Raw genomic sequence first — 11,521 nt, forward strand, 5'->3', positions numbered from 1 at the left:
CCTCACTCCACCTCCACCCCCACCCCCTCCACCCCCGTCTCATTCAGTGGGATTCCAGTTGTCCTCATGCCTGGATTCTCTGGCTATTTGCAATGATTTCCCCTAAGTTTCACCACGTTGTCCCTCAACATAAACACTGAGTCACAGGAAGTGTTAGGCATGGGGTTCTGGGCATGCTAGCTCTACCTATCCCAGGTCCCCTTTGGCACAGCAGGCTCCCCTCTGCCCAGGGAAACTCACCTTGAAGCTGTTTGAAGCGTCCTTCCAGCACACTGGCATACTGAGCAGGATTGATGAAGGCAGCTGGTGAGAGCAGGACGCCCCCAGGGTTCTGAGACCCCTCCAGAGCCTCATAGTAAAACTCACCAGCCCCGTTCAGGCCATTTCCATGTACCCTGCCCACTCCGTTCACACTCATGGTGCCTGCTGCCTCCTACTCAGCCTGTGGCCCAGAGTCCATGCTCCCTGCCAGGGCAGGGCCAAGCGTGTGTGTCCCCCGAGCCTGTGCTGGGGGAGTCCAAAAAAAGGCTTCTGTACCTGGTTGGGTGGAGTTGTTTCAAGGATGCTGGGAGTTTCAAGGAGTGGGGAGAAAGTTGTGGGATGCCTGAGCTTGAGACAGTGAGTAGGGCACACCTGGTTATGGGGAGAGGAGACAGAGGCAACTCCAGACAAACAGGTCGGACAGTGGCGGGGGAGGGGCAGGCTGCTCAGGAGGCGGAGCCAGTTGGGGCTTGGCCAGGCCCTGCGGGGGCGGAGGAGGGTGTTGCCAGCACCCAGAGACTTGCTCGGCAGGCCACTAGTTGCCCAAGACTAGGGAAAACCTGCCAGAGGGGCCCCAAAGCAAACTCCGGCTTTCAGAAGGTCTGCGATGAGCAGACCTCTCTGGGCGTCCCTGGGTGGGCTTGTTTCAGGACATCTGAACTTTGATCTCAGCCCTGAGAGCAGAGAAGCACTGGAGATCCTGGAAGAGAAGCCAGGTGTGCTGACTTCTGTGGCCTCCTCTGGGGAGTAAGTATTGTGACTGCCCTCCAGTACCAGCCTGTTTCCTTTGCCCACCAGGCTCCCCAGTCACCTCGCCAGCCCCCACCCCAGTACTGGGCACAGCTATCGACGCCCCTCCTACCTCTTCCTGGCCTTCAGCTTTTGTCACTGGCGCCTACACTTGTTCCTCCTCATCTTTAATCATTCAGGATTTATTTGGCACCTACTGAGTGAGTGGCACTGTGCAAAGCAAAGCCCATTCAGAGATGCCTCTTCAGGGGAGCCCAGCCTCGAGCGGGGGGGACAAACACTCAAGGAGAGCACTGGGTGCTGTGTGCGTGCACACGGTGACTGTCCTGATCGGCACAGGTCTTGTGTGCAGAGTTTGATATTGGGAAGTATGTGTCAAATGCTCAGACATGGTAGCAGTACTATGTGTCATGCTTACAGACACGATGAGAACTCTGAGTAGCACCTGTCATATGAGCTAGGCCTGGAAAATGGACTGGGTAGCATGTAGCATGTGCACATAGATAGAATGATCAGTCACATTGGTTGGCATGTGACCTGTACAGACACAGTGGCAGTTCTGGGAGGTACGTATAATGGCAGATATCAGGAGAGCTTTGGGTAGCATGTGCACAATGACATCAATGATAGTACCAGAGGATTCACAAATCTAAAACCAGGGAACCAGGCACACTTCCCCAAAGAGGTGACGTTTTTCCATACCCCACATTTCCTGTCTTCCCTGAACTACTGAAGTACCAATATGAGTATTTCATCAGCCAATTCTTCAGTCCCAGCCAGTAAGATGCCAGGAGAAAGTGACCCATGGACCCCACGAGCTGTAGCCATTATCTGGTGCTGGACTGGCCGAGTCTAATTTCCTGGGCAAGCTTTTAAAGGTCCTGAGTTCTGAACTATATGTGTAAAGGTTCTGAACTTCATCTTTCTTGAGAACCTGTGTTTGTAAAACTCATCAAGGCCTCCAGATCTCTTCCAGCCCACCGGGCGGGTGATCACTCCTTAAGTGGAAGTAATCTCTCATACTGGAACTGGCTAGGCCATGGGCAGGTCAGTAGCTATGAAGAGGGTGGGATGAACGTGGAAGGCAGATTGGGTGGGCGGCCTTAGGGTGTGTGGGTGACTCAGTCCCCAAACAGCCACTGGCTGGTGGTGTCAGGTGGCAGCTGCCCTCCTGTTGCCATGACCACCACCACCACCACCACCACCACCCCCTACAAATGCAGGAGGCCTGTCAGACTGGTTTGTTTGTGCCCAGCACAGCCAAGGGGAGAGCCCTGGCCATAGGGGAAGGCAGGGGCGGAGGTGGGGTGGGTGGAGAGCAAACCCCGGGAGCATGGGAGGGCTGCTGAGAGAACTGCTTCGGGAACAGGTAACTAAAATAATAGGAGTAACAGACAGCAGGAAGGACAGGTGGAGAGAGTGCCGGGAAGATAATAGGGCCGGACAGAACGGAACGGGTGTGGGAAATGACAGTAGAAAAGGGATGGCACTTTGGGAGGGAAGGTGGGGAGAGGCGGGTGGGGACAGAAATGTAAAGAAGAAAGGCAAAGTACGGTAGGGACGGACACCTGACTCGGTCAGTCGGGAAGTAAGCTCATCCACGCAGCTGGGCACGTCCAGGGTAATGTGGGTGGCATCTCTAGGCTAGGGGAGAAGGAAGCTGAGGAATGCTCTACAGTGCAGGGAGTTTGACCTTGAAGTTGGATTTGGGGACCAGGGGTCTGTATCTGCTGCTTCAGAGCAGCAGCTTAGAAAATGAAGTCAGTCTTCCCATAAAGACAGAAGCTCATAAACCCACCTCGACCAACCTCATCACCTCCCTGCCCCTTCCCACCCCTCCTTACCTGCCAGGGCCTTAATTCTGGACCTCTCAAAGAGGCGGGCTGAGCTGCTGTCATTGTCCCAATCCGAGTCGGGCAGGTCCCAGCGGTTGTTGATGTCACTATACTGGCCCTGGATCTCCAAGCTGTCGAAGTCTGTGGGTGACAGAGTGCTGCTCATGGTGGTGGGTGGCTTCCTGTTCCTACAAGAAGACGTGGCTTGTGAAAAGCGCCCTGAGATGCTGAGCCTGTCACTCATCATACCTTTCTTCTTTTAGTTTGTGTTTTTCTTTCCCTTTTTCTTTTTTCTTTCTTTCTTTTTTTTTTTTCCAGGCAGGGGTTTCTCTGCGTAACAGTCCTGGCTGTCCTGGAACTCACTTGGTAGACCAGGCTGGCCTCGAACTCACAGAGATCCACCTGGCTCTGCCTCCCGAGTGCTGGGATTAAAGGTGTGCACCACCACTGCCAGGCAAGTACTAGCTTTTGAAGCATGGTTCTTTCTTACTTTTTAAAAAGAGGATCTTAGGGGGCTGGAGAGATGGCTCAGAGGCTAAGAGCAATAACTGCTCTTACAGAGGTCCTGAGTTCAATTCCCAGCACCCACATGGTGGCTCACAACCATCTGTAAAGAGATCTGGTGCCCTCTTCTGTGTACATAATAAGTAAATAAATCTTAAAAAAAAAAATCTCACCTTAAAAAAAAAAAAGAGGATCTTAGTCAGGCAGTGGTGGTGCACACCTTTGATCCCGGCACTCAGGAGGCAGAGCCATGTCGATCTCTGTGAGTTCAAAGCCAGCCTGGTCTACAGAGCAAGATCCAGGACAGGCACCAAAACTACACAGAGTAACTCTCTCTTGAAAAACAAAAACAAAAACAAAAAAAAGAGGATCTTGTCCCCTACTCAAAAAACAACAACAAAAATGCCAGGCCCAGCATTTAGGAGGCAGAGGCAGGAGGATCTCTGTGAGTTAAAGGCCAGCCTGGTCTACAGATCAAGTTCCAGGACAGCCAAGGCTACTCGGAGAAACTCTGTCTTGAAAAAGGCTTTTAAAATTTTGTTTTATAGCTATGGATATGTTGATGCCTGTATATATGTGCACCATATGTTAGCCTGGTACCCAGAGAGGGCAGGAAAGGATTCTGAATTCCCTGGAATTGGAGTTACAGATAGTTGTAAGCCGTGTGGTTGCTGGGAATTGAACCTGGGTCCTCTGAAAGAAATACCACTGCTTTTAACCACTGAGCCATCTTTCCAGCCCCCTAACTCTTCATCATAGCTTCTGGTACAGCGAACATTAACATCTCTTCTGACCATCCTGGGGCCCTTCAGCAGTGCCCTGAGGGATCAGCACTCATCCCAGCCTTCCATGGCCTAGACTACGGTATCTGGACCATGTACACTTGCCAATACTATTTATGACCTTAACTTAAGCAAACACACTCTGTCCTCAAATGAGCTTCAGATTAGCTGCTGGGAATTTTTTTTTTTTTTTTTTGGAAGTCTGTAAGGTCCAAAGTTCTGATGGAAAACAACATTTACTAGCCACTCAAGGGAATAGGTGGTAGAGAATTATAACTTTAACAGAACACTAAATTCCACAGTTTTTCATTTTCCTAATATCTCTTCAACACAAGACAGTTTAAAGTCATGAACTACTCCATCTGGGTGGTGGTAGCACATGCCTTTAATCCCAGTACTCAGAAGGCTAAAACAGGTGGATCTCTGTGAATTCGAGGCCAGCCTGGTCTACAAAGTGAGTTCCAGGACAGCCAAGGCTGTTACACAGAGAAAACTTGTCTCAGAAAAATAAAATACCTGACCTGGGAAGGAAGGAGGTAAGGTTTGGGTAAGGCTAGGTGGTGAAAGGTGGGAAGGATGATGTGTTCACATGGGCACACAAAGGCAGAATGTAGCTACTATCATTAGCTGGTTCCAAAGAGCTGAACATGGCCCTCTTCAAGGGCAGGGCTGCACCAGTATTTTCCTGGGAGTGACATGAAGAAGGTGTGTTCTACTTTCCTTTAAGTTACTGTTATAGAACGCTCTGAGGATTTATTTGGCTTATACTTTCAAGTCACACACAGTCCATCACTGAGGGAAGTCAGGGCAGCAGCTCAAGCAGGAGAAGCAGAAACCACAGAAGAATGCCCTGCTCGCTGGCTTCCTTTCAGGAACATGCTTAGTCGGCTTTTTTTGAATAAATACATCCCAGGACCACCTGCTCAGGGAATGGTGCCGCCCTTAGTGGACTGGAGCCTCTTACATCAATGAACAATCCAGACAGTCCCCCACAGACATGCCCACAGGCCAATCTCCTCTAGACAATTCGTTAGAGGAGACTTTGCTCTCAGACTGCTCTAGGCTTTATCACATTGACAGTTAAAGCTAACTAGGCCAAGTTGTGAAGAATAGAGGTCTCCAGTTCCTAGATTTGGCCCTTCATTACCCTATAGATGGGCAAGGAGTTTTGCTTTCCACTAGGCCTAGGACTTCTTTCCCAGCATTTCCCACCAACAGAGTCTCTGGATTTGCTCTGTAAATATTTATATAAAACTAAATTGTAGGGCAGAGTTGAATCACCCTGAGCAAAGGACACTGTAAACCAGGCACGACCTGATCCAGTCCCCTAACACTTTTGGTTCTGAACTAGAAAACAGAGTCTGACTCAGAAGCATTGGCCTTGGCCCTACTCTGTGTTTGGAATGAAAATCTCCTAACCAGCAGCTGCTCTCAGTTCAGCTGAAGGCAGGGTGTTAGAACCCAAACAATCTCTCCACAGACCATCCAGCAAAAGCACTCCCGAATGACTCCCAGTTTCCCCCTCGTGAGTTTGTTATAATAAAAGGAACACCATTTCCTTTTACAGGAACAAACCCCACTAGGGTCCCATCTCTGTGCCTTGACAGTCATTTCCAAGCATTCTAGCTCTGGACCCCCATCGTCTTGTACAATATGTTTTCTGTGTTCCAACAGTTGCCAGCTCCAGAGCCTTACGGTTTCTGCTTGAGATTCCCCTACCCAGGTCATCCCTTACATATGACCCGGGTCTCCATGCTCGGACTTCCAGCAAACCCCCAGCCATGCGACTGTCTTTCTCCTTCAATGGGGAATCCTCAATTTTATTCTCCTCCAAGGATTCCCGAATTCTGGCAGAAGGGAGGTGCCCCCAAATCATCCAGATTACAGTCCTGCACTCCCTCAGCCTTAGCCACTGGCCTCAGCCAGCCCCAAGAGGCTTACGTGGTGGTTAGCTTTACCTCCCACTAGCTTCAGGCTAGAGGTCTTGCTAGAACCCCTGCCCACCCAAGTACTGCAGGACAGACTCTGCTTAGCCATGGTTGGTCCTGCAGGCAGCTGGGCCCTCCCTCACTTTCCTCCACTGGCACTGGTTCGAAAAACTAGAAACCCTATTTCCTGCCTTGCCTTGTCCTCTAGTTCCCCCCTCACGACATCCTGCTCCAGATTAATTCTTTACCTCCCTTAGAGCATGATCCTTCCTCCTCCTGCTCCATTCAGCACTCTGAATGCAGCTTTAGTGTGCTTATCACATTTATGACCGTTAGTTGTTATGTTCTCTGCTTGTTCCACTTTTAACTCCTTGAGAAAGGGTCTCTCTCTCTCTCTCTCCTTTCTTTCTGGGCCCAGCAGAATAGGTAGTTAATAAAGAGATATCACATGGATTCACTGTCGTTCTTATTTTGGTCATTGGATCAAAGTCTTTCTTGGGGATGAAGAAAACGCTCGTGGGAAGAGTGGCAATGGGAGAGAGAGCCCCGTTCTCTGCGGGGGAGGGGGGATGGGGGGGGACTTTCAGGGCTAAGCATCGGACAGGGGAGTCGCAAGTACAAGTCACATGACCTGAGTGCTGGATCACAGAAACAGATCACTGCTTCCCTCCACACCCCATTTCTGGTTTGGCAGATCTGGAATGAGCCTGGGATTTTGCATATTTAACTCATTCCCAGGTGGCTCAAAAGATGCTCATGAAAGGCGCATACTCAGAGGGCCACCGTCCAAGCAAGCAGCTGGAACTACTTAGGGAAGCTCTGAGGACTGAGAAGGCAGAAAGTTCCAGGGGTGAGTGTGACTGCAGATGACTTCTAACCATGTGCAGGCCTTTTCCGAGGCTAAACTAAATACCTCTTCCCTCTCAGAACAGGAGCCAGAGCCCCAGGCCATGACAGCAAAAATGGAGATGAAGTGGGTTCTAGAGCTAATCAAACCGAATTGATACTGAGAGGAAGGAGGGCAGGGCTGAACAGCCATGACCAGAGGGTGAATAACACATTAGGACAGACAGGGAGGGACCTGAGCGAAGTAAAAATCCCATCCGACTCAAAGTATGAAGGGATTGATTGGCAGGGAGAGAAAAGGGAAAGAGTCATGGTGAAATTCAGGTGCTCAAGAAAGCCAGAGAAAGATGCTCCAGGGCAGAGACGAGGAGAAGGAAAAATAAGGCCCAACCTGTCTCCTAGGCCGTGTTCCTGATAAAGCTCGGGACTCTGCTGTGACAAATTTAGGGAAGATGCATGGATTTTTCATTTTCTCCTTCAGAATCTGCTGTTTATGCTGATCATGGTGCTGCACACCTGTGATCCCTGCACCCAAGAAACTGCCAGGAAGATCACCTGGTCTAAAACCTAAATAAATAAAAAATCCTCCACCCGGGGCATAATTATTCAGCCTCATTTCCCCTCCCTTACCACCCCGCCCCTAAGCTTGAGCTTACATCAGTTTCTTTACCAGAAAAGCCTAAGCTCCGTCTTAGCTCCTCCTTAACCATTGATCCTGGGCTCTTCTCAACATGCCAAGAGGTTGGCTGCCCCAGGCTCAAGCTGAGATACACACGAACACATATGGAACTCACTCTGCTCTCTTCACCTTCAAGAGAAACCGGGCTGTGGATACTGACTGACAATGCCTACAAACCCAGGCTCTCAAAATTGGAATTGTAATGGGGGGCAGCAGCTGAGAAACAGCCCACGGAGAAATCCGTGGACAGGGCAAGTCTGCATCTCAGACAAGCATGCAGTGTCATGGGGATACTGGGGTGCAGCAGGCTGGAGCCAGAGTGGATGGTGGAAATGGATGGTGGAACTGGAGCCCCAGCCAGGCAGCCTTGCTGGGTAGTTTTATGATAGGCAGACTCCACAGCCCTGTAAATGTACAGAGCCCCAGAAACACCTTACACAACGCTTCCTCGCAAACTGAAGAGGTTTCATCCTCTCTAGCAGCTACAGTCATCTCCACCAAACCGTGTCCACCTCTCATACCAATGTGAGACCTAAAGGGCAGCATGGAGCTAGCTATCACAGAGGTGAGGAGAAGCCCCATAACCAGCTGCCAACAAGCTGCGGAGCTGGAGAAAGCTGTGTATTCACAGGCCCCGGACAGACCCTAGCGCGTCCCCAGTCCCACGGCCGGTCCACCGCAGGAACCGCCGCACCACGAAACGCCTGCGCTGCCAGACGCGCTCCGAGCCCAGGCGACCCCGATCCATCAGCGCGTCTGTCAGCCCAACTCTTCCAGACTCTTCTCTGCGCTCCATAGAGGTCTGCGTACCCCAAGCCTCGTCCCCCACGGTCTTCAGTGGTACCTGGCTGGCCCGCACAGAACCCGGGTACTCGGCGTCGCATCCTCCCTCCTGGGGTCCCCAGGACCGACCCCACCGCCTGCATGCGGCCGCACAAAGCGCGCCTCCTTGCCGGCCGGGACAAAGCGGGCCGGGGCGCCGGCTGCACCTACCTGGGTGCAGAGCGCTTGCCGGGTAGCGGGAGCTCGGCTGGCCGGGGCGCACTGGTCGTCGCCGCGCCTACAGCCGGGTCGCGGGGGGTGGTTGCGGGCGGTCACAGGCGGCGGCGGCGGCGGGGCGGCCGCGGGGCGCACGGCAGGCGGGCGCTGTCACAGGGCGCGAGCGGCGCGGGGGGCGCGCGGGGCCGGCGGCCGCCGGGCGCGTGGCGGCTGCGCGCGGGCGCGAGCGGCGGGACTGCGGCGCGGCGGAAGGAGGACAATAGCCTCCCCCTGCCGCAGGCCGCCGGCTCCCGCGGGAGGCCCGGGACCATCTGGAGCTCGCGGGCCCCGCGGGGCTAGGGGCGGGGCACGAGGCACCCCCTCCCCGCCCGGCGTCATGGCAACCGCGGCCCCTCTCGGTTCTTACAGTGGTTCCCCGGCCGGGGGTCGCTGACCTTCCCCGGGGCAAATTCAGAACGGCCGCTCCTCCGCCGGCTCCCGACCCCCCACGGTCTTCCGCGTGGATGCCCTGCTTGACCCCCACCTTCCGGTCCTCGGGTACCACCCACAGTTAACGGGGCTCATTCTTCCCAGTTTGGACACTCCACCTTTGTCTCTGATGCGCCTTTGCCGGGATGCGCAGGGCAGCCCTTTTTAATGTCACTCACCTCCGAGGTTTCCCCGAGATGCGGCCTCCGTTTCCTTTTCAGATGTCCCTTTTTGAGCACCTCCAGGCCATCTCGCTTAAGCGTTTCTTTCTGCCTTGCCCCCTTTCTCTCGTCCTCCTTCCGGCAGGTAGGCTGGCCCGCTTTCCAAAAGCATCTCCATGGTGCTCCTGGAGGTTCGCCTTCTCACAAATCAGATTCTCGGAACCGTCATCACAGCGGCTCCTCAGCTCCTCTCATTTATCAACCAGGAGCATTCTGGCCTAGTCACTGTCTTAAGGGGGTTGGGGGCAGGGATGGACATTTCTAGGCCTGGCACGGCTGGGTTTCTTCTTGGTTTATTAGCAGCTGAGTGGTCTACGGTTTAATGGCATTAACCAAGGTGAGCTGCTGTCTGCTTAGGAGAGGAAGGAAATATGCCCAAATCAGAGCAAATGCACAGAGTGGGTGCTCGCAGTGGGTGCTAAAAGTGCGTTCTGTCATGTGACACTCCCACCCCCACTCCAGCTCTGAAAGTACTGTTCTTCCAGATTGGAGAGCTAAGCTCAGGGAGGAACCAGAAGGAAAAAAAAAAAAACAAAAAACTGAAAAACAGGATGGATTTTGTAGAGACGTTGGGTTACATACTCCAGAAAAGAGGTAGCCCCCTTCAAACCTGGGGAATGTCTGAAATGGACAAGCAAGGCCAACAAAACGGATGCTCTTTCTGTGAATTATTGAGCTTAAGGTTTTATAATGGTTTTATTGGTAGCCAAATGTTAGCATTTTGCTTTTTTTTTTTTCTGGAAAGGTATGCATAACCAAGACAGCTACATGTATGATTTTCACCAAGTGAAATCATTGTGCTAAATGTACTTTTAAAAATCTGCAAGGTAAAACACAATCTTGCTACCACCACTCAACAGTTTATGCTTCATCTACCTGGCCTTGGTTTTCCTCATACATAAAGTGAGTTGGGGGAGGGGTTGGGAGTTTTGTTAAAGACTGCTAATCTGACCTGAGATTCTACCATTACCCCGGAATTTAGCCGTCTCTGGTACCGCTTACTGTAAACTGTAATTCAGAGTATTTATGATTTTTTTTAAAGTCACTTGTGTTGGATGTGCTATTCCTTTAATCCCAGCACTTCGGGAGACAGAGGCAGGCAAAACCTGTGTGAGTTCAAAGCCAGCCTCGCCCGTTCAGCAAGGGAGTTCCAGGCCAGCCAGGACTGCAAAGAAAACAAAACAAAAACCACATCGCTCTTCTTCAGGCAATGGAATCAGGAGAGGACACAAGCTTTTGCTGTCCCCAGAGGCCAGAGTATTCTGGATGTTCAGGAAGAAAGAGGCCACGGTGCACACAATGGTCACTGTGGAAACTTGGCCAGGGACATTAAAATTGATCATGGGATGGGAATTAGCTGACCACCAAACAAACTGAAAGCCATTTATTGCTGCTACTCATGATTTTGGGAACCGAGGGTCTCAGTGACAGCCTGTTAGATTGTAGCCATTAGGAGGCAAGGGTGGTTGACATAAATAGTAGCTTTTGTAGATTAATCTCCCACTTTCAGCATTGTACATCTTTCAAAAGCCTTGTAATATAAGCATTCTAATTTTCATCCTTAATTTATTGATGAACAAAATGCTATTTAGACACCTAAGTGGAAGTCCACGTTAATAGAATTAACTCATGGTAGAGACTTCTTGTCTTCTAATTCCTAGTCTGTTCGGAGGAAGAGTATGGCAGAATAATCAAAAGTATAAATTTGGGGTCAGGGTAGCTCAGTGGTAGTTCAGCTCCCTACAGCACAAAGCCTTGAATTTAATCCCTAGCACTGGAGGGGTGAGGGAAGGAAGGCAGCAGTGGGTTTGGAGTTGGACTCCCCGAGATGAAGATCTAGTCAGGAGCTGTGAGTGGTGTTTCACACGGGTTATCCAAGTGCTCAGGAGGCTGCAGTGTGAAGGTCACCAGAATAACTTGGACTACAGAGTGGGAGACTGTCTCAGACATAAATAAAATCGAGTTTTGTTGTCCGACCTTAGATATGTACTTACCTGGACCTGCAAGATGTGAGGGTCGAGTGAATTATTGCAGGTAAAGTAATGGAATAGCATTCTGCCCATAGTAAGCACTCAATCCATGGCAGCCATTATTTTATCACAGTCCTACTTCACTGTACTGTTTCCCAATTTGGAAAGGAAGCATGCTCAGTGAAGGGAATGCTGAGATCACTCGCCTCAGCTCTGCGACTGGGTTGCTCTGGAAACTTGTTATTTTGCACTGTAGTGAATCAGTACAGTCAATGACA

The 11,521-nt window shown here is 51.3% G+C and overlaps 1 protein-coding gene across 3 annotated transcripts in view; it reads right to left on the reverse strand.

Moving 5' to 3' along the window:
• Window positions 1-9,704, reverse strand: part of Sptbn2 (spectrin beta, non-erythrocytic 2) — a 42,259-nt gene extending 32,555 nt beyond the window's left edge. Inside the window, exons 1-2 of one of the 3 annotated variants that reach the window (XM_028892782.2) lie at window positions 9,232-9,704; window positions 2,856-3,034 (exon numbers count right to left, since the gene is read on the reverse strand). In XM_028892782.2, coding sequence (XP_028748615.1) covers window positions 2,856-3,012 — 157 coding nt within the window. In that variant the 5' untranslated portion in view covers window positions 3,013-3,034; window positions 9,232-9,704. Of the gene's footprint in view, window positions 1-240; window positions 2,800-2,855; window positions 3,035-8,578; window positions 8,685-9,231 lie in introns of those variants that run through there. The other 2 variants (XM_028892783.2, XM_037208283.1) reach the window with 2 other exon arrangements.
• Between the last annotated feature and the right edge of the window lie 1,817 nt (window positions 9,705-11,521).

The sequence above is a fragment of the Peromyscus leucopus genome, chromosome 1 (genome assembly GCF_004664715.2).
Source record: "Peromyscus leucopus breed LL Stock chromosome 1, UCI_PerLeu_2.1, whole genome shotgun sequence".
NCBI lineage: Eukaryota > Metazoa > Chordata > Mammalia > Rodentia > Cricetidae > Peromyscus > Peromyscus leucopus.